A 25208-nucleotide genomic window follows, 5' to 3' on the forward strand; every position below is an offset into this window, starting at 1 on the left:
TACTCGAAGCTCAACTCTGTTCCTTCCGAGATGAGCATGAGCTATGTTGAACAATTAACTTTGTTGCAGCAGCAGCAGCAACAATGCTTTTGTGTTGTTGGCCATTTACTTGATGAGCCATCAGAATGGAGTTACAGGAGAAACTTTAAAGGGATTACAGCCAGTACTCTTATTTGGGGTGACAGAATAGATTAGATTCCTGCATCACTTGCCCCTTATCTAGTCCCTGACACAGAGTTGGCACTCATGATACCAAGTGTGAATTCTGAATGAAGTACCAGATCTACCTAGGGATGAGCATTGGACAAGCATATGAGTTATCTTGTAGGCTGTGTGTGCTTTAGGAGCCAAAGCATCTTGATATTCTGTAACACCGTTCTTTAATTCACACTGGCAACTGTGATGTTCAGGTGCTGGCTTAGAGGCAAGGCAGGGAGGCAGGAGGGTCTAGATGGAATGTGGAGGGACCTCCTCCCTATAGTTAGGATCTCATAGTATCTGTTCACTCCCACTAAGGACAAGCTGTTCTCATGTCTTTGATGCTCTGTGTAACTAACTGTAGCAGCTTTCTTCTGACCAGCTCAACACTTTAAACTGAATGAATGAGGAAGCATTGGGGCATGACTCTACAAGAGACCAATGGATGATGGCATTGGAGAAATGTAAGAGTGTTTCTGACCTCAATCAAATCATATGCATTGTTTTTTTAATATTAGGTCAACAGAAAACCTAGTGGCCCAATAAATAAAAAGAAAGTCTTTATGATGATGATGATGATATTGTTGTTGTTATTGTTTTTGAGACAAGGTTTCTCTGTATAACCATTCTGGCTCTCCTGGAACTCACTTTGTAGACCAGGCTGGTCTCGAACTCACAGAGATCCTCCTGCTTCTGCCTCCCAAGTGCTGGAATTAAAAGCATGCACCACTAGCATGCAAGTGAAAGCCTTTATTTTTGAACTTGAGTAATTCATTTGACTTTATAGATCCTCTATCTTTACATCTAAAAAAAGTTACCGACCTACTTTCTGGCGGTGTGTTACGAGCTTTGTAGAAACTGCCAAATCACAGATACCCCAAGGGGCAGCTATGTGACTAAGAGGAGGATGTCAGATTTTGATGCATTTGATGTGAGACTTTTCCTCAGTGGAAGACCTTTCTTGCCTTTGGCCACATGCACATAATCCTCCTCTGTTGTTGGTTGTTTTTTCTCTTTTGAGGGGCCCACCACTCAGCTCCCAAACAAATTACACATGGAACTTAATTATAATTGTCCAGCCTTAGCTTGGCTTGTTGCTTGCCATCTTTACTTAAATTATCCTGTCTAGCTTTTGCCTTTGGGCTTTTACCTTTTATTATTCTTTATTCTGTGACTGGCTGTGTAGCTGGGTGGCTGGCCCGTGATGTCCTTCTCCTTCTCTGGCTACTCCTTCTTCTTCTTCCCTCCCAGATTTCTCCTTCTATCTTTTCTCTCTGCCTACCAGCCCCTCCCATCTCCTGCCTCACCATTGGCCATTCATCTCTTTATTAGACCATCAGGTGTTCTAGACAGGCACAGTAACACAGCCTCACAGAGTTAAACAAATACAACATGAACAAAAGTAACACACCTTAAAATAATATTCCCCAACACTCCTCCAGGGTGTTGGTTCAGCTCTGTACTGTCCAGCTCTCAGTGGTCATCCTCTCCAAGATCTCCAGAGCAGAGAGACTTGGGGATAAAACACAGTGATACCAAGGGGATCAAGGAGAGTTTAAATTCAAACGAAGTTCCCAAGACAAGATATGCCATGAGTAAGGTGAGAGATGAAAGGTTTGCTGAGATGCAAGCTGAATCTGGGCACTAGCCGATTTGAAGCACTGGCTATGTTTCCTTTCCCTTTGAAGTGTCTAAGGCTAGCCATTTAAGGGTTGGCTTTGTGCTTAGTTGGTTGCATAATTTAAAAGCCATGGTCAAACCAGCAGGTTTGGTACATTGAATGCGCGAAGAAGCAAAGAGTGATGGGAAAAAGCTGGATGGAGGGTTCAAGTTAAGAGCATTAGCTGCTTTCCAGAGAACCCAATTTCAGTACCCAGCACCCATGTCTTGCAGCTTGAAACTGCCTGTAATTCCTGCTTCAGAGGGTCCAATACAGTCTTATGGCCTCCATAGGCACCTGCACACACACACACAAATAATAATAATAATAGTAATAATAATAAATTTTATTTAAAAGGTGATGGAAAAGGTGGATTTGGGAAAAACGATGGACAGAATGAAATAAGGCAGTGAAGGAATTTCTGGAGAAACTTATTTCAGACCAAGTGTCTTCTGTTCCAAGTCACCAAGGAAGAAAGCACATGTGCTACCACACTCTGCAGCTGCTCAGAAGCTCCCATGGGGCCAAGAAGGAGTTCTGTGAGCAGCACTTACACAGCCTGTGATACCCAGAATTGCCAGGCAGCAGAACCAATGGCCATGCCTTCTACAGATGCAGGTGAACCACCAGCCACAGGCTTGTGGACATCTAACTACAAAGTGGCCAAGATGAGAATGGGGATTATTTCTCCATTCAAAAACAAGCAAAAATAAAACTTGCACTTGTTCCAATACTATTCAAGAGCCTTCAGAGTCTGCCCTCTGCCTGCTCTTATGCTCTCAGGAGTGACAGTTTACACATCTCCTGCTCCATAGTTGATGGCCTGGGACACTGAGAATCTTGTGACTACGTAGTGAGTTTTCTTATATGTTGCTTATATTGAAGCTAGACTATGGTATCTTATTCAGTTTGGTCCTAAGAACTTAGACCTCTGTTGAGGTACTTAACAGACTGTCTTGCCACTTTGGGGTTGGCTGTCAGACATCCCAACTCCCTTGAGAAGCTGAACAGGGCCAGTATGTTTTTCATCTGTCTCCCCAAGGTCTGAAAGTCATCCAGGTACTAAAAGAAATGTTTACTGAAGACCTGTGCTTCTGTTCTAGGCAGATTTGATTTTTAACAGGCTTCAGGTTCTTCTGGTACTTTCCTGCCTCTTATGAGGCAACTGTTCTTTCAGAAACCAAGACAGTTGCTTTGCATATAAGATCTCAGTTAATGGCCCTGAAATCCTAGGAGGCAGCTGTTACGTAAAGCCTCCTGGGATGAGTAGAGAGCATCAATTAATACAAATGCCTTGAGTGTAAACATCGGTTATCTTCTTACATCAACCCATTAGAGACACACATTGAAAACTGAGCAGTCTTTGTGGTCCAGCATGAGAATGAGACCCAGATTTCTTCCACCCAAACCTTCTTCCATTTTCAGTTGTTCCCCTCCCCCCCCCCCCCCCCCCCCCCGCTACTGGGATACCTTTGCTCTTTGCATCTTACCAGGATGAACTAGACTAGTCTGTACTTTGAACTCAGACAGAAATGTGGATTAAATATTTCTTAGTAACATAATGAAGAATACAGAAAGTCAAATAATAGCACATGGCAAGGCAAGACTGTTCTGAAGCCTGAAGAGGCGATTGAAAAGGATGGCACATAGTGGCTTTCTATTCTAACCTTCCTCTAGTTTTTTCAACATCCTGGCAGGAAAATGTTCCTGTCTGTCTTTTCAAAATGGAAGTGACCAGACTAACCACTTGCTATAGGGAGCTGTTATTTCTAATGAGGGACCAAGATGCACCTCTTCTGTGCTGTGGGCTGAGGGCACAGCTTCAGCATTCCCCATCTCAGTGCAGCTCTGAATCCTGAGAATGCTGTTCTGTCCTGCCAAGGCTCCATGCTTGGTCGCTTTACTATCCCGTGAGTCAAGCAGTAGAGACGAAAATAGCTGCTGCTCCTGGAATCTGTTCCTAAGGTAAGAGCCAGGTTCTCAAATCACCAGCTCAGTGGCAAGTCAGATGCAGATATCACATGCAGAAGACATTATGGGTTCCCTGTAATTCACAAGGCTGAAAGCCAGGCTAGTTCCTTTTCTGTACCTACTGACTCCTGTAGTGAGCTTTGCTCAATCATAGAAAGTCTTTCTAGCAGGGCCCTCAGCCTGGAAAGGGGTCCATTGCTCTTCCCTGAAAACCTACTTCCCTGGAAACGATGAAAGTCTGGGAAGGAGAATGACTGGTTTCTTGGAGCCTCCAATGTCCCTTGACTCTGTGGTACCTAAATTGCTCAGACGTGGTCACTTACAACAGGAAGCTATGAAGTCAAACATGGTCAAATCCCCATCCTGCCACACGACATCTGTGTGGCCACAGGAAGGCTTTGAGCTCTAAAATTCATGGTTTCTTGTCAGTAAACTAGGAAATGCCAGGATCATCATGGAGATTACCAATAAAAATGCATTGTTATGTAGTAACTACTTGGCAAATGTTAGCCCCCCCCCCCCGCCTCCACTCCCACCGTGTGCATTTTTTAGGCTTTTTTTATTTAAAAAATAAGGGCAATTATCATTGTCATTGGTTTGCAAACTAAATACAAATTAATAACGTACAGTTTCCATTTAAGCCACCCTCAGAGGACTGTGCCTGCCGTATCATGCCATATATTTTAGTGACAGTTGTTTTCTTCCCTTCTCTTCTCTCCTAAGGAAGTCCAGATGGGCCCTAGTACTTTCTCATACCCTGAAAGACCTACTCCAAGAGTTGAAATCAGGCCTGCTTCCCATCCAGATGATCTATTCATAACAAAAACTGCCTCCTGGCCATTGCCCACAGCTGAATCCTGTTACTCTGCAGCCATCATTTCATTTGTTTCTGACTGTTCTACAGTGTTTGCATACCTTACATATTAGTAGGGTCTTTTCCAGTGTACAGGCAGAGGTTAAGTGCCCCCAGATCAAGTTTCCCTCGATGACCTTTCTTCGTTGAGTCCTCCCTCCCTGCCTCAGTGTTACAAACCATCTCTCTTCCATAAGAACACATTTAAATGTAAAACAACTGTAGAGTTTTTCACTTAACCTCAGAACAGTGCTATTAACTGTAGAGAAGAGGGAGGAGATAACAGGGATTGTGTGATCCCGCCCCTCCTTATCCTGATAGAGGATATGTCACAACTTTATTGAACTGGCAGGGTACATATCTGTTCATGACCCAGAAGAGCTGAGCTGGAGGAAGGTGCAGTCAGTCTGCCTTATCTCTGGGACTCTTGTTTTTGCTGTCTCTCTGTCTCTCTGTCTCTCTGTCTCTCTGTCTCTCCCTCCCTCCCTCCCTCCCTCCCTCCCTCCCTCCCTCCCTCCCTCCCTCCCTCCCTCCCTCCCTCTCCTGTCTCTCCTGTCTCTCCTGTCTCTCTCTTTCTAATTAAAGTGTTTCAGAAGATAATGGCCTTGAGTCAGATTAGGTTAGGTCCTGGTTTGGTCTTAGTTGTAACACACTTTAAGTTGGGACTTGAAAGTTAACTCTCTGAACTTTTTTTCTTTTCTATCAAAACTGAGTATGACAGACTCTGGCTCATCTAGATCTTACAGCTAGGGGCAAATATGTGAGAGTGGACACCCGGAGATGAAAAGACCCAGGCACATGTTCCTTCTGGAGATTTCAGGTCCCTCAGAACTGACCCATGGCAGGTTCAGTGCTGGCAGGTAGGAGGGTTGGAACCACTTTTACCAGCCCTGCACATCTGTCATATCTGTGCTGTCTATAGGTGCTCAAGGAATGGATGGGGCCTTCATCCTGCCTTCTCTAGAACTCCTGTGTCCTCTTGACCTCATGCTCTCTAACCATTACCATTGTAGATGGACTCATCAGTGTCTTTAAAGATGTACATAAGGAGACTCATTCTGGCATCTCAGCTACGTTTGGCAAACACTTGTCTTTGTAACACTTTTGTAATCACCAAGGGGAGATACCACATCTACACAGGTTTTAGTTCTTTTTGCCAAGCCATTTTGACCTCACCCTCTTATGTTAGGCCAAAAATGGAGGAAGAGTTATAAAAAGTAGAGTTCTTCATGTCTAGACTTGCATAGAAGCCCTGAATACCTCTGAGCCAAACCTGGGACACAGAGTAGGTTGTTTCAGGAAATACGTCAAAAAGACAATAGCTGATGCCTGTGCAGGGAGATAGTGACATTTTAAAATTTTCATTTATTTTGGGGAGATTATAATATAGTTGCATCATTTCCCCCTCCCCCTTTTCCCTCCAAACCCTTCCATATACTCTTCCTTGTTCTTTTTCAAATTCATGGCCTCTGTCTTCATTAAGTGTGTGTGTGTGTGTGTGTGTGTGTGTGTGTGTGTGTGTGTGTGTGTGTGAGTGAGTGTGTGATGCCTGGTACTGGAAACCTAGCCAACTACCCGGGGCTAGTGAAGCCATGGATCATAGAGGACAGACAGCCTACAGCCACCACTTTACTAAACTAGCATAATCCGTAACTACATTCTAATTCTTTGTCCTTAGACCCACAGGTAAGTGATGTCCTCATCCTTCATCAAGGAACTTCTTTGTAACAGCTGGAGGACATCACTGAATTTTCTTAAAAGAGTCAAGGAATTTAATTCCATAACTTGGGAGGCACAGACAGGTAGATTTCTGTGCATTTGAGACCAGTGTGATCTACAGAGTGAGTTCTAGGCTGGCCAGGGCTACATAGTAAGACCCTGTCTTTAAAAAAGATACCGGCCGGGCGGTGGTGGCACACGCCTTTAATCCCAGCACTTGGGAGGCAGAGCCAGGTGGATCTCTGTGAGTTCGAGGCCAGCCTGGGCTACCAAGTGAGTTCCAGGAAAGGTGCAAAGCTACACAGAGAAACCCTGTCTCGAAAAAAAACCAAAAAATAAATAAATAAATAAATAAATAAATAAATAAATAAATAAAAAAGATACCATGCTACATATTGACCAGGGTTCTTTTTGCCTCTACACAACATGCTATTAGTGGAGTGAAGCTTCCTTATACTTGCTCCTGTGAGGAATCATAGAGTTAATAGCAGAGTGCCCAGCTCTCTCTCCTCTCTCAAGCTAGTACAGCCACTTCACTTCCCTTGGGAATTCTCCTCTAGGTAGTAACAGGCCTTAGTTTTTAAATGAAATTCTCACATGAATTCCAGGTCATGAATAGGAAGTACACCTTGACTGGTATGTAGGTAATGCAACATAGCCTACAGTTCTGTAGGTCACCAAATGAACCAAATGAACCAGGCACAAGAGCCAAGCCCTATACTAAATAATGCCACCCTTCAACTTTGCACATTTGTAAGAGTAGTCTTATATTTCAGATGAAGATCCTAAAAACCAAAGTCACACAGAAAGTTAAAACAGAACATTGAATATTAGAGCAAAATAAGTGAATGGTTAGACCCAGGAGATGGTATCTAAAGTCAGACACTAGGAGCATAGAAAAACATTAAATACAAGGGATACTCAGGGACAGTTTAAAAGTGATCACAGTTTGGCAATCACAAGTAAGGGGATGTATGTCAGAAACACACTGTAATAGGGTCCTACATATGTGGCCAGGAAATAGGCATGTAATCTCCCTTTATTGCCATCTTCTAATCAGTCCCAGCTGGGAGGCTCCCCCAGGCATCCTTCCACCCTAACCTACAGTCTGCAGGAGAAAGCTATTTTCTTAATAGTTAACTTAAAATAAAAGGAGCATCAGCCTCTGTATTTGTGAGCAACTGGCAATTACTACTATTAGTACTATGATCATTCTAGGAGGATTTCACAGAAAGAGGAGAAGGTCCACTTGGCTGCTTGACATTGACGCAGCAGAGCTAAGATTCCATCTGGTAAAGACAGAGCATCCTCTTCTTCTTTAGTTCTCTCCTCTCTCCTGCCCTGTCCTTTGTGACTGTCCTCCCTTTCTGGATTCACAGAAGAGACCCATCTGCTCACCACAGTTTGTTTGGGTTATGGAAGAGATGCATGATAAGATTTTGTTTCTTTGCAATCTTTTACATAGTGACATCCAGTTATGCCAGCACCATTTGTTGAAGATACTTTCTTTTTTTCCATTGTACGGCCTTGGCTTCTTTGTCAAAAATCGGGTGTTCATAGGTATATGGATTGATGTCAGGATCTTCAATTCAATTCCTTTGGTCCACATGTCAGCTTTTATGCCAATACCAAGCTGTTTTTATTACTATAGCTCTATAGTAAGCTTGAGGTCAGGGATGGTGATGCCTCCAGAGGTTGCTTCATTATACAGGATTCTTTTAGCTATCCTAGGTCTTTTGTTTTTCCATATAAAGTTAAGTATTTTTCTTTCCAAGTCTGTGAAAAATTGTGTTGGGATTTTGATAGGGATTGCATTGAATCTGTAGAGTGCTTTTGGTAAGATTGCCATTTTTATTATGTTAATTCTACCTATCCATGAGCATGGAAGATCTTTCCATTTTCTGGTATCTTCATTTCTTTCTTCAAAAGTTTAAAGTTCTTGTCATACAGGTCTTTCACTTGTTTAGTTAGAATTACTCCAAGGTATTTTATATTATTTGTGGCTATTGTGAAGGGTAATGTCTCTCTGATTTTTTTCTCAGCCCGTTTATCATTTGTATATAGGAGACTGATAATGTTTTTTTTTTAGTTAACCTTGTATCCCACCACATTGCTGAAGGTGTTTATCAGCTGTAGGAGTTTCCTGGTAGAATTTTTGGAGTCACTTATGTATACTATCATATATCTGCAAATAGGGAAAGTTTAACTTCTTCCTTTCCAGTTTGAATCCCCTTGATCTCCTTTGTTGTCTTATTGCTCTAGCTAGAACTTCGAGTACTATATTGAATAGATATGGTGGATGATTGTTTTTGATGTGTTCTTGGATTCAGTTTACCATTATTTTATTGAGTATTTTTGCATCAATGTTCATGAGGGAAATTGGTCTGTAGTTCTCTTTCTGTATTGCATCTTTGTGTGGTTTGGGTATCAGGGTAACTGTAGCTTTATACAAAGAGTTTGGCAGTATTCCTTCCATTTCAATTGTGAGGAACAGTTTGAAGAGTATAGGTATTAGCTGTTCTTTGAAATTCTGATAGAATTCTGTACTGAAACAATCTGGTCCTGGGCTCCTTTTGGTTGGGAAACTTTTAATGACCCTTTCTATTTCCTTAGGAGTTATAGGTCTATTTAAATTGTTTTGCTACTTTTGTCTTGAGTTAATGCACAAAACTCAAGTCTAAGTGGATCAAAGACCTCAACATAAATCCTGTGACACTGAACCTGATAGAAGAGAAAGTAGGAAGTTTCTTTGAAAGCATTGGCATTGGAGACCACTCCTTAAATATAACACCACTAGCACAGAGCAACAATCAATAAATGGGACCTCTTGAAACTGAGAAGCTTCTGTAAGGCAAAGGACATGGTAAATAAGACAAAATGACAGCCTACAGAAAAGATCTTTACCAACCCCTCATCTGACAGAGGGCTGGTCTCCAAAATATATAAAGAACTCAAGAAACTATACATCAAAATACCAAACAAAACAATTTAAAAAAAATGGGCTACAAAGCTAAACAGAGAATTCTCAACAGAAGAATCTCAAATGGCCGAATGACATTTAAGGAGTTGCTCAACATCCTTAGTCATCAGGGAAATACAAATCAAAACAACTCTGAGATACCATCTTACAATTGTCAGAATGGCTAAGATCAGAAACACTAATGACAGCTTATGTTGGAGAGGATGTGGAGCAAGGAGAAAACTCCTCCACTGTTGGTGGGAGTGCAAACTTGTATAGCCACTTTGGAAATCAGTATGGAGGTTTCTCAAAAAATTGGGAATCAATCTCCCTCAAGACCCCCACTCTTGGGTATATACCCAAGGAATGCTCAAGCATTCCACAAAGACCTTGCTCCACTGTGTTCATAGCAGCATTATTCCTAATAGCCAGAACCTGGAAACAACCTAGATGGCCCTCAACTGAAGAATGGATAGGAAAACATGGTACATATACACAATGGAGTACTACTCAGAAGTAAAAAACAATGACACCATGAAATTTGCAGGCAAATGGATAGAACTAGGAAATATCATCCTGAGTGAGGTAACCTAGACTCAGAAAGGCAAACATGGTATGTTCTCACTCATAAGTGGATACTAAATGTAAAGCAAAGGATAACCAGACTACAACCCACAGCTCCAGAGAAACTAGCAAACAAGGAGGACCCTGTGAGTGATGCATGGATTGCCTGGGAAGGGGAAATAGATGAGATCTCCTGAGTGAACAGGGGGGGAAGGGGACAATGGAGGGTAGGGCGTGGGGGATGGGAGCATGGGGAGTGGAATGGTCGAGCTGGAACAAGGATGGAGTGGAAGAGCAATGAGAGAGATATCTTGATAGAGGGGGACATCATGGGGATAGGGAGAAACCTGGTATGATGAAGTTCCCAGGAATCCACGGGGATGACCCCAACTTAGACTCCTAGCAGTGGTGGAGGGGGTGCCTGAGCTGGCCTACCCCGGGGATCAGATTGGTGAATGCCCAACTGTCATCATAGAGCCTTCATCCAATAACTGATGGAAACAGATGGAGAGAGCCACAGCAAAGTACTAGGCTGAGCTCTGGAAGTCCAGTCGAAGAGAGGAAAGAGGGATTCTATGAGCAAGGGGCATTAAGAACATGATGGGAAAACTTACAGAAACAACTGAACCAAGCCAGTGGGAACTCATGAACTTTAGACTGACAGATGTGGAGCCTGCATGGGACTGTACTGGTCCCTCTGCATGTGGGAGACAGTTGTGTAGCTTGGTCTATTTGAGGGGTCTATTCCTGGTGCATTAAATGGCTTTTTGGAGTCCATTGCCTATGGTGGGACACCTTGCACAGCCTTGGTGCAGGGGGAAGCTCTTGGTCCTGTCTCAGCTGAATGTGTTGGGCTTTTCTGACTCCCCATGGGAGGCCAAACCTTTTCAGAGGAGGGGCTGGGGGTGTACTGTGGGGGGGGGAGAAGGCTGGGGATAAGCAGGAGGAGGGATGGGAGGGATCTGTGGTTGGTATGTGGAATGAATAAAAAAATCTTAATAAAAAAAAGATTTTGTTTCTTTAGAGTCACAGCTCAGAGATTTCAAAGCTGAAAACCTGTCTGAGCTCATGGGAGCCAGATAGGCATTTGTGTACAGGCAGTCAACTATAGCTTTTTGTTTGAAACCAGAGGAGGCTAGAGTAAACGTTTGGATGGCTTCAAAGTTGGCTGTTCATCGTGTCTTGTAATATAGCTCTGGGTGTGTGAAGTACAAGTGAATGAGAAACATATGGATTAAATTTCTATTGTGATCACATGTGGGTCTTGGACAGATAGAGAATGAGGAATTCTGTGCTTAAGGAGTCCAACTTTGCAATTAACTCAGAACATCACAGGCAACATTGGACTTCCACCTCACCTCCCCATGTTCAAGGACTGTTTGGTTAGATGATAGACCTTTTCAGTACATTCCTGCATGCTCAAACTGCTGGGCCTGGGAGATAACTGTGGACAGGCTTCATATATACTTACTTTGTTCGGACTGAAAATGGAGATATTACGTTTCTAGGAAGGGCAGACACTTCACTGGGGGATTATTATCTTTTAACAACTGCTACACAAAAGATTTGGCAAACCTGACCTATATGAATCAGGTTTCACTTGAAGGCTATTTGACTTGTTTGCCTCTCCCTACCCTGGTTCTGGGGAGCTCATTCAGAGAATTATTTATGCTGGACAATTATTGTACCACTGAGCTATGCTCTCCCTCAGCCACTGGACAAATTTTATCATCTATCATTGCTCTTAATTTCAGTGACATTGCCGTGTATTGAAATAGCTATGTCCTGCATTTGTGTAGTAATTTAGTTTACAATTTGGTTTAATACGTATTTTAGAAGTATTTATAAATGTATACACTTATACACGTAATAGAGTATAACAACCTACAATATAAGAAATGTAGAGTTAAGGGGAAATGCAGGCAAGAACATTTCATGAATTATTAGAGAGGAAGTCAGTGTTTAAAAATGGTAGACCAGGTCAGGCAATGATGATGCACACCTTTAATCCCAGCACTCAGGAGGCAGAGGCAGGCGAATCTCTGTGACTTTGAAGCCAGCCTGGTCTACAGTGCGAGATCCAGGACAGCCAGAGCTGTTACACAAAGAAACCCTGTCTCAAAAAACAAACAAAGCAACAAAAAGGTAAAGCAAAGGTGATAATATTGAGCTGAGTCTTTATTTCTAACTATGTGTGTGTGACGGGGGTATGAGCATATGAGCACAGGAACAGATGGAGCACAGCACTGTCTGGTCTTCCTAGCTGGTGAGCCACTACACCTTTGTGCTAGGAACTAAACTTGGGTCCTCTGTAAGAGCAGGAATTGTTCTTAACCTCTGAGCCATCTCCAAAGCCCCTGAGCTGAGTCTCAGCAGGATGGATAGCCTTTTAGTCCAAGGGAAAATTATGAAGAATGGGAGACGAGAAATACAATGGCTCACTTGAGGAAATTTTAAGTTGTTCAATAAATCAGAGACTTAATCTATGATAAGCTTAAAAGATGATCAGGATGAGAATCAGGAAACAATAATATTGTGATTAAGTCAGACAAATAAGGAAAAGCCAGATCTGAAAGTGTGTCATCCATCATGGATCAATATTAAGTAATAATACAATGGGTCTTTTATTTTAGAACGGTGGTTTGCTGGACATATGAAATTTAGGTTGAGTAGAGGTGGAGCAGCCGGAAGGGAGGTGGAAGGTAACTGAGGTGGGAATCAGTTTAACCATTGTGGAAATAGCACAAGCGAGACATGTTGGGGATAGTCCTAAGGCAGCTGCGATGAAGAAGGGGTGTGCTTGAGAATAGAGTGGACAGAAGAATGGAATGACCTATTATGGGCAGATGAAAAGAGAGAAAGACAGAGACCAGAATCTTAAGACAGAGACAGGAATAGCCCTGAAAGAAAGGGTGGCAGGTTCTCTTCTGGACATATCAACTATACATGCGAGTCACATAATTAGTGAGGAACTTAGGATCAATGTCTGAGTTTAAGGTAAACGTGGGATTCTATGGCACATAAATTGTTACTCCACACATTGGAGTGGATGAGCCCCAGGAGAGACAGGTAACAAAATGAACATGGAAGAAGATGATGAAGAGGAGGAAGGTGGAGGCTGGGCCTGACATTATGTCAAAACTCCAAGCTTTCTACTATCTCAAGAATAAGATAATTAAACCACCTGCTGCTCAAGAGTCCAGTGTATCCCAGCATCTTTGTACACACTGTACCACACAGGTCTTGGACATGGTTCTGGTTGATGATTATCCCCACTTATAGTTGAGGAAACTAAGCCTCAAGAAGACACAGAATCACATGGCAAACCAATGGCCTAATCGGAATTGTCTAGGTTTATCTAGCTCCAGGTTCACAACACTCTATCACTCTCGCTGCTTTGAAGCTAGCAAATACTTTTATCTTCACTGGTTCCTGGGAGAGACAGGCACACTAGTAGCTCATTATAGTTCAACCCGAGCAGGGCAAACCCAAAGGTGATCACTAAGAGCCTCCATTCTAAACATTTCTCCAGGCTGTTTTTCTATGTGTATGTGTGCTAAGTAGTCATGAGGGAATTGGCAAAAATAGATGTATAAATGTTTTTTTTCCCCTGGTAAGATGATAGCACAGTCCATTTGGAAGAAGAGATGACCATGGAAATACCCAGTCCCTCATAGGCCCGCTGCTAGTCTCCAAAAATCCCAACCTGGCGGCAGACAGTTCACACAAAGCCTCTTGTTCTCTCCCAGGACTGCTGGCGCCTGGAGCCTGCCTCCTGTCCTGCCAGAGGTTAGGCCATATCAGCCTCAGGGTGATGGGCTGGGAAAGAACAGAGGGAGCTGCAGTAGCTGCCTGCTCCCAGCCAGTCACCTCTCCCCCAAAGGGTTGTGAGCAGGCATCTGGGCTTTGTCATTTAGGGAAACTTAGCCAATAGGTGCATAGCCTTGGATGAAACTGGGTCAGTGGCATCCTTGCTGACAGCTAGCTTGAGCAGACCTGAATAGAGGCAGGAACACTTGGAATGTGGATTCTGACCCCAGAATCTTTCTGATCTGGGTAGGAGTCTGCTCATGCACCTTGTGCATCTAGGGTTGGAATTATTTTTTGTATGTTTGACTTGACATCCACACAGGGAAACTCAAAGTCTGGATAAGCATGTATACTCAGAAGTGTTTCCCACCCCTGGCTCATCCTGAACCCACAGCTCCCTCTAGACTGTAAGCTTCTTGAGAACAGGGACACAGCATGACTTGGAAGCCCAGTTCTCCCTATCATGTTTTAAACAGTAGTCTGAACTCAGTATGTATCTAACAAATATTTTCTGAAATCTTACCAAGCTAATGTCTGAGATATTATAGGTAGTAGCCATTAAATAAAGCCTATAAAGTTAACAGTTTTCTTTTAAAAGACCTTCCAATAATCTTGGCAGCAAATTAGTTGGGTGACAGAATTAGTAGGTACTTGGAGAAGCTCCAAGAGACAAACTGATGCAGTCCCATAAACTCCAGGCCATGTGAGGGCACAGTCTATTGAAATATCTCACTGGAGTGTTCCTGTTGACCAGCTGGGATGGAATGACTCAACTTTGTGGAATCTTAGAAAACCTCAAAGACAACAGCATCTCTGCTCCAGTCATCTTGTAGCAAAGAGAATGGTGTCGAGAGAGGGAACTAGGTGGGGCATTTCTGACAAGCACTGAAGTGACTTCTCTTCCAGCTGTTTGACCTGCTTGGCTTAGATTTCATTTATGACCTTAGATGTAGTAATAGAATTATGCCTCTCATGGACTGTCATAAATATTGTGTGACAGTATAGTATACAATCAGAGGTTTAGTTGGAATTTCATAATTTAATATAGAGCACACATGATTAAAGCATCTATCAAATGTCTAAGTTCAGTGTTAATACCAATACTAAAATTAATGCCCTTGTGCCTGCACTTAGGTTGTACAAGAGAATATTGCCAGTCTTCTAAAATGAATAAATAAATAAATAACTCCCCAAAAGCTAACTATATCATTAAATAAATATTAACTGATAGCGTATTGAAGTTCGCTTTAGTGCTCTAGCTCTCTGAGTTCATTTTATTTCTTGTTTTGTACATGTGCCATAATAGCAAGCCTCCCAGGTCTAGCCTTTGGAAATACACTATTTGGGTCTCATCTCATTTTCAGGATCAGTATTAATACTGACTAAAACAAGAGTACCTTTATGGTGGTTTTTCAGCTCGTCTCCTTTTGTTCCACTGCACAGGCCTCAGTTTAAGGAGAGCTAACATTGACTTGGGGTTTAAAAAGGATATGCTGTGTCCATGTAACAAAATTTAATGTTTACAAGTGTCCTCCATTCTTGTAGAGATTGACATTAGTCCTTCCGTTTTGAAATCAAGAATTATGGGTGGGAAAGTCTCATTTGAGGAGGATCATTTGTCTAGAATGTGGCAGAATGGGGAACACAATCAAGATGAGTCTTTGTTCTGACCTATGCTCTCTCTTCTATTGACAACTATATCAGGGAAAATTTATTAAAAATACTTTGGAAATAAAGATTACCTAACTCAAGCCAAGCATGTAGTCCATGCTGCAATCCCAGTATTTAGGAGGCTAAAACAGGAGGCTCTAGACACTTAAAATAGTCCACTCACAGGCCACCAGAGTAAGCTATCTTAAGTTCCAGGCCAGCTTGATCTAAATAATTGTGTGTGTGTGTGTGTGTGTGTGTGTGTGTGTGTGTGTGTGTGTGCACTTCTATATACACATATCCTAACTTATTTGTCTTCAAGACAAGGGGGATATTGTGTACTTGGAGTGACTCTGTTGGCTCGGATAGCCCTTATTTTCTACCCTTCAAATGTATATGAATGTTCCAAAGAAACAATGGTAATGTTAGAACAAGATCTTAATTTATCAGAATCAAGTATAAAACCTTTTAAGCAGCAGTTCTCAGCCTGTGAGTCACAACTCTTTGGCAAACCTCTGTCTCCAAAAATATTTACATTACGATTTATAACAGTAGCAAAATTACAGTTACAATGTAGGAAGGAAAAATAATTTTATGTTTGGGGTCATCACACACCATGAGGAAATGTACTAAAGGGTTGCAGCATTAGGGAGGTTGAGAACCATTGTTTTAGAGGGTTTGAGGTGACTATTTTCCGGTTTTGTAATGTTGAACACATGTTAGTTAACACTCTCTGCCTTAATTTACACATATACACCATAGGGATAATAGCTGCATCTTCCTCAGAGTTATAAGAACTCAGTCATTTATATCAGAGTCAGGCCTGAACCAAGTCCGCAGTCTTGAGTTGCTGGGCTGCTGCCAGCAGCACCATTAGGACTGGGCAGTTAGCGTCTTGTATGGACACCTGTCATTAGTGTGGGCAACAGTCTCCCTCCTAACAGAACAACCCTTAAGCCAAGATAGCAAATAGCATGGAAGGAGCTTTTGCAAAAATATTTTTAAATATTTATGTTTACTGTGAAGGATTAAAGAACACATAAATACACAAATGTGCCTTCTCCTTCTCCCTCAAAACAAACTGTAGCTCTTTCCCCTGAGAACACAGGCTTGGAAATGATGGGAAGTACACTTTGTTTCCTTACTTTACTGGGAATGTCTGATGAGAAGCATGTGTTGTGCCCAAGGAGAGATCACAAACAGAGTCAGCCTAAACTGTCTCCCAAGACCAAACCAAATAAAGCCTCCATTAAACATTTGTGAGTAGCAGAACCACAGTCTCTTAGTGAAGACCTGCTGCAGTAGTATAATAGCATCTTTAGGGGGCTATGGTGGGAGGCAGGGAATGATGCCTGTGCTGGCTAGTATTTATGTCAGTTTGACACAAGTTAGGGTCATCTGGGAAGAAGAAAGCTTAATCGAAAAAGTAAGATGACTGCATAGGATTAGCCTGTAGGCAAGTCTATAGGGAATTTCCTTGATTGATGATTGATAATAGGAGGACCCAGCTCACCATGGGCTGTGCCATCCTTAGGCAGGTGGTTTTGGATGATTTAAGAAAGCAGTATGAGCAAGTCATGAGTGAGCAAGACCATAGCAGTGATCCTCTATGGCCTCTGCTTCAGCACCTGCCTCCAGGGTCCTCCTCTGACTTACCTTCATGATGGACTTTGATGAAGACATGTAAGCTGAAATAAACCCTTCCCCCTCCAAGTTCTTTTGACTAAGTATTTTATCCCAGCAGTAGAAAGCCTCACTAAGACAATGCATATCCTTTTTAAGCCATCTGTGGAAAAATGAAAAGTATATCCAAGGGTTTGAGGTTTTACCAGCTTTTTGACTATAGACAAGTCTACTTGTTCAAGTATATATATATATATATATATATATATATATATATATATATATATATGAAGATATATGTATATCTTCTCTGCTCTAGTGTATCAGATGTAGTTGAGAGTTCACAAAAAGGGGAGATTAGGCCTTGGTAAGTATTCATTCACCAGTCTAAACCTTGGACCCTAAGTAAATATGAATAAGAACCTGCTTACTCTGCTTCTTCAGAGCATGTGTACCCTAAGGTTAGCATGAAATAAAACCTTCACTGAGTAAAGACAGAATGACACACTGAATTTAGCTAGTGTGTGCTCACTGTGGCTGGAGTACTGCCCATCTCTTTCACTGATGACATACCCTCCTCTGAGAGGCTGTCCTGACCCTGGACTAGATTGGATCCCTCACTTTGGTGCTCTTGGAATTCCTTTCAGCTTCCTCCACCCCCTCACCAATTTGCAATCATACACTTGTGTGAGAATTTGATTACTTTTGTTTTAAGGTAAACAGCTGCCCCAGTGGAGCATTGGAGTTTTTAGAACCCAGGAATTTTAGCTCTAAAAGCATTTAAGTGCTCTCTTTACCTGAATGAGTGGCCACTCTGGCCTTTTACTTGAATAATGTGATTCGTGAGGACAGGGACTCTGCGCTTTTTACCATTTTTCTCTATTACCTACTCCACATCTGGGTCTCAATAGAAACATCTGTAGAACCAATGTGAATGATTTTAACCACATAAATTGCATGCACTCTTTTCTTATAGAAACTTGTCCCTCCCCCACTAAAATTATTGTTTGTATTTTAAGTATTAAAAGTCCCCCCTCTCTTTTTCATAATGGTCCCCTTACTTGACAGAATTTAAAGTTAATAGTGTCATATAGTTTCTTGCCTTTCTTCTCTTTGACTTTCCTTGCTTCCTTCACATTTGGAGGTCAAAAGGCCTACTGATTTGAAGAATGACCAGTCAGGTGAGAAAGGAGCCAGAGCAGTTGGCATTGGGGTGATTATAGGTCTATCTGTCTCTGTCCTGATGATAGAAGGTGAACTTCATGAGGCCAGAAATTACAACTACTCAGTTTGCTTCTCTATCTCAAGAGCTTAGCATAGTTCCAAGCTGAATAAACACTTATTGAATAAATAAATGAATAGATCCTGTTCCTTGAGACCTGGTGGAGTAGACAGTGAATGCCTAGCCACTTTCCCCTCCTTCTCAGGAACATTCTTCATAGTCATGCATCTGCCTTCGGAAATCATTTCTGCTGGGTAGAGTAAAGACCTGTACCACTGCAGCCTCATGCATAAGTGGCCCAGTTCCTCCTGTCCTGGCTTTTCTTTGACATACCTCCCTTTCACTAAAGGACCACAATAACCTGCTATGATAGCATTGCAGAATCTTGAACTTCAGAGCACCTCTCACCTATGGGGATTTGTTTGTGGCAGCCTGTTTCCCAGCACCCAGCTAACTATTGATAGTCTTTTCAAGTTAAGTCTTTCTCTACAAATCCACCACTCTACCTTGACACATGTCTAAAGCAGAATACAACAAATGAAGGGGAAAGTTTATTGTCATAAAACAGCTCACATTGTGATCAGCAAGATTTCAACCTAACCTAAGTGATGAGAAGCTAGCCTTGAGTGGCTGCAGCACAGTTTATAAAGCAAAGGGATCAAGCACTTTGGCCTTTTCCTCGTTGGCTCTACATTAACTTCTTAAAACCAAAAATGTAACCATTTAACTTGGCTGCGCATAGCTAACTGACTTGATCTCACCGAATCATGGTGTCAAGGATACAGAGTAAGCCATTTAATTTTATTAAACCAGACCGACGACGACAACGACGACGACGACGACGACGACGATGACGACGAGGTGCTTTGTTTTGATTAGAGTATTTGAGGGAATCAGGATGCCTTAGATTTTGGGTAGCTGACCTTTGGGGGCTGATCTGAGCTGACCTTTCCTGTAGATGCTTGAAGGGGGAGAATGGAGATCACTAATTCTTGCCACAGAGAAGAAGCTAGCATTGAAGAGTTTTGTCAGTGGCTGTCCAAAATGATCACTTTTGCGGCCTTGACATCTGGATGAATTGGTAAGCAAGGGGTAGATAGAGACAGATAGAGCCATGCCCCTCCTTGGGAGAGAGTGACTTTCCCATCCTAAAAAAATACATAGTAAGAAGCTGAATTCCCTGGTGGTAGGAACATCAGTGGTAGGAGAATTAAGCTCCCCCTATCCTTGAGGGTCAGTGTTTTCACACATATTGTCCTTTTTGTTCCAGATCAGCAAAGATCCAATTTTTGTACCAGGTGTCTGGGGACCTTATTTCTCAGCCATGGTCCCTGGCTTGTGGCTGAATGAAGGTGGTCAGAGTGTGACTGGGAAATTGGTAAGTTGGCACTTTCTCCATATGGTTGTGAATGTTAGTATACCATCTGTCACATCACCCATATACCCAGGTACTGGAATGCTGGCAACTCAGAAGTCAGCACAGAGCCAAGTCCTCAGTATCTGTGGAGTACAGTATGTGTTCACATGAATGGGTACTTACTGCTCCTTTTTCTTGTGGATCATCCCGTTTCCCTTTTGAGATGGCAATGTTACCTGTTGTCATTGGTGGTTCCCTGTAGTCCTAGCGACAATTCAGCAAACTAAGCCAGAAAATTTTCTGGGCACTCATATCTTCCAAGGACTGTCTCCTTTAGACCCACAAATGTCCCTGTCACTTAGGCTAGATTGTAAAGAACTCTTCCTAAACACAAGTTCCCAGTGACTCATATAATTTCGTTCCTCTGTCCCTTTGTGTTTGATTCTCCCCTGCCCTTGTAGAATTATTTACTAACTTGATGATTTACTTGTTGCTTAAAATGTGATTCCAGCTAATCTAGTTTAAGTTCAAGGCAAGCCTCTCTGAGGATATTACATGTGAATTAAGATGAAAGTCACTCAGAATTTGCTCAAGTGGATGTGTCTGTACGTGTTTCTATGTGTGTGTGAGAGAGCAAGATGGGGAGCACCCTCACTATGGTGAGCACACAGTTACTCTAACTAGCTTTCTAGTTTGCTGTTCCAGAACACTATCAGCTCTGTAAAGTAAAAGACATACAATGGCTCTTTTTACATCCAGCCCGGTTCTTTATCCACAGTAGGTGTGTAATAGAAATGTGTTGAATGGTTGGACTTATATAAGAGGGAAGACAGAAGATCCATAAAAGTGGATGAGTACTGTTAACAGGTTCTATGCTAGGCTAGGGAATTCTTCGCAAGGAGAAGTCATTTGTATTGAGCCAAAGGAGATAAATAGAGAACCAGGGAGGGAGTTCACATGAGAAGATATAAAATTGAAAAACACATGCATATTTGAGGAAGATTGCAGTAAGTCTTGAATTTCTGTATGGTATACATTGTTCTTTAAAAATGGCTCACGGCCGGGTGGTGGTGGCGCACTCCTTTAATCCCAGCACTTGGGAGGCAGAGCCAGGCGGATCTCTGTGAGTTCGAGGCCAGCCTGGACTACCAAGTGAGTTCCAGGAAAGGCGCAAAGCTACACAGAGAAACCCTGTCTCAAAAAAACCGAAAAAATAAAATAAAATAAAATAAAATAAAATAAAATAAAATAAAATAAAATAAAATAAAATAAAATAAAAATGGCTCACAGTAAAAGCTAGGGAGCAGAGCAAGGACCAGATCTTACAGCCAAATAAACATACTTTCTGGCTTGCTTTCTGTTGCTATGCTTAAACACTGTGATCAAAACCTGTTATTCAACTTACACTTCCAGGTAACAGTCTGTGGTTAAGGAAAAGTCAGGTCAGGAACTAAGGCAGGAATCCAAGGTCAGGAACTGAAGCAAAGACCATAGAGGTGTGCTGCTTGCTGGCTTACACTGTCTTTTCCAGACAGCTTTCTTAGCCAGCTCAGCCCCACCTGCATAAGGAGGCTGATACCCACAGTGGGTGCCCCCCCCCATCAGTCATCAGTCAGGACAATCTCTCACAGACATGGCCATAGTTAAATCTGATCAAGGCAACTTTTCAGATGAAGTTCCTTCTTTCCAGAGGATACTAGTTTGTATCAAGTTGACAATAAAAACTAACCAGCACAATCCATTTCTTCTCAATTTGATAAACAAAGATATCACTGTTAAAACATAATCTTTCCTTTCTTGTCCCAAGGGTCTCCAGTTAATGTCATAATTTAGAAAAATAGTCTAACTTAAAAGTCTTATGGTTCACAGGGCTGGGGAGACTATTCAGTGGTTAAGAACACTGGATCTTTTCTGGACTAGGGATGTTGCAGTTTCATTTGACTGAAAATTAGACCCACATTACTGCAGTGGATGCAGAGACCCATGGCAACACAAGGTGCTGAGAATAAATGACAGTTGCATGCTCAGCCCTAAATGAAGTATTTAGGCTATCTTCTTTTGGGTACAGGAAAAATTGAGGAAGGCCAAGTGGAAAGAATGTAAGAGTCATAAGATAGGGATAAAGGCCATCAGATGATTCTTTTGGGCTATATACAATGACAATTATAGACTTTCAACAGGTGTGGTTGTCTGTACAGGAATAGGGCCATCAGCAGCCAAGCATAGATGGGGGGGGGCGCTCAGGGTGCCCTGTGCCTTACTACTGAACTGTTTGCTATCGATAGATTCAAGGAGGGGAAAACCATTGCCTTCAATTGTGCACCTACTGGTGACTTCATCAGGCTCCAAGTGATAGTTCTAATCCAATAGTGACACAGATGGCCTTGTTAAACTAAATAAAAGCCAAAACCAAATGTCATGAGTCTGGGAGTGGGGCAGGTAGGGAAGAGGTAAAGTTGGGAGGAGTAGGAGGAGCACAAGAGAGCATGGGGAGCAGAAGGTAACCAGAATGCATTATATACATGTTTGAAATTGTCAATGAACAAAATTAATTAATAAATAAAGAATTAGACTCATTATCTACTTGTTTCACACATTTATTTTCACTGATATTTATTATTTATTTGAAAGGCACACATTTCTTTCCTAGGAGTGACTGATTTTAGTTTAACCACAGAGTACCCCAGCAAGCATTGCTCTAAGCTTGCTGACTCACCAGAATAGCTACACAGAAGCTCTTGTTCCTTGTGTTGACTTTTTGCACAAAATCCCACTCCATGTAGTCAGTGGGCCTGCCTATTCACCCTCCAACTGCTCTTCTCTGTCTTAATTGGAGTTGTTTTTTATTAGTTGGGCAGAGACCAGTTGCTGAGCCACTTCTAAAATGGCATTGGCTTTCTGAGACAACTGGACTCAAGGTGATGGTCATTCATTCACTCATATGCCAGTATTATCTGATCTGTCATACTGGTCCAGGCAAGAATGAGAACACACCATCTATCATCAAATAAGAAAGGTGGACACAGTCCTAATAATAACTATAACTTATCATAGCACATAAAATAGTTTGTAGTATACCTGTAGTGTCCTGGAAAGATAGGGCCTCACATTTACTAAGAACCTGCTGTATGGCAAGTGTGTTTAGGTCCATTAAAATTGGAATTTCCTATGGTCTTCACAGTATGTGTATACATTTCATGTTATTTCTCTTTTACTAGTAAAGAAGGGTGAGGCAACTGAATGGGAAAATAACAATGAATCCAACAGGCATTTCTGCCTAATCTGTATTGATCTCAAGCATACATTCTAAAAGAAGGAGATAGATAATGCCAACTGTTAAACACATGTCATTTTATATTATAGGATTTTTAAATTAGTAGAAGTTTTACCTGTGAGTTTAGGTGAGCAGTTTGTAATTTTTATTTTATTTTTTGTTCAGTGTGTGTGTGTGTGTGTGTGTGTGTGTGTGTGTGTGTGTGTGTGTGCCTAAGCATGTATGTGATTGGGTTTCACATGCACATGGGGATAGGGCATACATGCCAGAGTGCACATGTTGAAATCAGAGGGGAAAATTTGGAGATTCGCTCCTTCCACCATGTGGATTTCAAAGATTTAATTCATGCTGTCAAGCTTGTCAACAAGTGCCTTTACACATTGAGCTATCTCCCCAGGCCAGAGTTTGCAGTTTAAAATAATGTGGTCAAGTGGTGTTTGAGCAAAGAATAAGAAAGGAAAGGCAGTGAGCTATTTGGAGACTGGGGGAAGAATATATCAGGGGAACCATCAGTGCATGGAGCCTGAGAGGGTTGCTTGCTCGGGGTATTATAAAAACAGCAATGGAGGCACATCAGTGGAGAAGAATTAGAAAGTTGTCATATCTTCCGCTACTGTAAGGATTTTCACGATTACCAAAGTAAAGAGAGCAACTAGAGAAGAAGCAAGCCATAAAATGCAGTGGCTGAGACATTTAAGGGTTAGCCTGCTCTGTTGTGCATTGATAATGGGGTGGGAGGATGGTATCACTGGCCAGATAGATATGAGCTGCTGCAGGAAGTCGGCTGAGATGATCATGGTGGCTGTGAGTACTCACCAAGTTTGGGGTATGTTCTCACAATAAACCCAACAGAAATGCTTGATGGATTAGATGTGAAGTTTCCCCCAAAGGACAGGTCAAGGTTTTAGAACAGCATTGCTATCATTGCAGAAGATGGATTAGGTGTCAGGGAGGTGGGCAAAGAAGTCAAGACTCACTGCCTGGCTTATTGCAATAGCTGCTCTCCTTCCAGAGCTGAAACTCCATTTGACTTTGTGTCGCTAAGGAGCTACTATCATTTATAAATTTATACTATCATTTATAAATTTAAGACCAAAACTTTAGGGTTAATTTGTGACTCCTAATTTCTCCCCTCTCCCTCTATCCAGCCTATCAGTAAGTTGTAAGAGTTCTACCTCCCCAGTCTATCAAGGTCATCGGTTTTTGCCTTCCCTATTCTCAGAACTATCACCAATTTCCCTTTGCCTCTGCACTTATCTATGGAACATGAATGATCTATACACTGTACAGAGGTGTGGTTTGCTTTTCTGTCCAGTCTTATAATTCCTGGGTTTTGCCTGCAGTGTTTAGATTCTTTATGTTATTGGAAAGACTGGTCTGAATGGATTTAGCTTATTCACTTTACTACTTGTTTTCAGTGATCACTTTTGACTTTTTGCTTTGTTGTCTCTTATTCCTGCTATCTTGGATTAAATCTCCATTTGTTGAATTCGTACAATTCCATTTTAAGTTCTATTGATTAGTGTTTTTTGTAGGCATCTTTTTTGCATTATTTTTAAGGGTTGCTTTAATGGTTATAACAAACACTCTCAACTGTTCTGTTTTGAGTACACTTCATGTTTCTTTACATAAAGTATAAGACGCTGTCCTTGCTAGAGCTGTGTTTACCACCCTCCCAGCTTCTTCTGCCCGCATTGTCCTGTGTGTGGTATCTACCTATCATAGAAAGCCCACAGTGAAGTAGTCATTACTGTGTGTGGTTTAAATGGCATATTATTCTGCTCAGATTGACATAACAAATTACCACATCATGGGTGCAAAAATTATATACATCGTTTTTCTTCCTGTTCTGCAGGCTAGAAGTCTATAATTCAAGTTATGAAATACTTTGGTACTAAGACACTCCTTCACATTTATGTCTGGACATTGGTATATGTGCCTCTTCTTATATGAATAACAGTCGTGTTGTTAAAACCCCATTGTTAGAACTTTGTCTAACCTCGATACCTCCATAACAATTTCAAGCACATCAGAGACTCAAGCTTCAGTGTTGGAGTTTTGGGTAGGAACAAGTCCAGTCCATTATAGTCAGGCATATTTTAAGGAAATTCCTGGGAACTACAAACATTTTTTGTATTACCTATGTAATGATAATTTTCATTTCTTCTATAGAGTTTAAGTGTCTGTCTGGTAACTTCTTTTTAAACTGAGTGACTTCTTTTGGTATGTCTCATAGTAAAAGTCCACTAACAAAAAACATTGTCTCTTTAATTTTGGTGTATTTTCTCTACATTCAGGTTATTTCTTCTCAATGTAGAAATTATGATAAACTGATTCTTTTTTTTTCC

General features: G+C 41.7%; 1 protein-coding gene across 3 annotated transcripts in view; it reads left to right on the forward strand.

The window, feature by feature from the left end:
• The window catches only part of Fggy (FGGY carbohydrate kinase domain containing), a 404108-nt gene that overhangs the window by 249554 nt on the left and 129346 nt on the right, over positions 1–25208 (forward strand). For 2 of the 3 annotated variants that reach the window (XM_059254544.1, XM_059254547.1), the window contains one exon: positions 19500–19607. The exons of the other annotated variant lie outside the window; for it this stretch is intronic. In XM_059254544.1, the coding sequence (XP_059110527.1) occupies positions 19500–19607 (108 nt within the window). The remainder of the gene's footprint in view (positions 1–19499; positions 19608–25208) is intronic. 3 annotated transcript variants of the gene reach the window in all.

This window comes from Peromyscus eremicus, chromosome 2 (genome assembly GCF_949786415.1).
Source record: "Peromyscus eremicus chromosome 2, PerEre_H2_v1, whole genome shotgun sequence".
NCBI lineage: Eukaryota > Metazoa > Chordata > Mammalia > Rodentia > Cricetidae > Peromyscus > Peromyscus eremicus.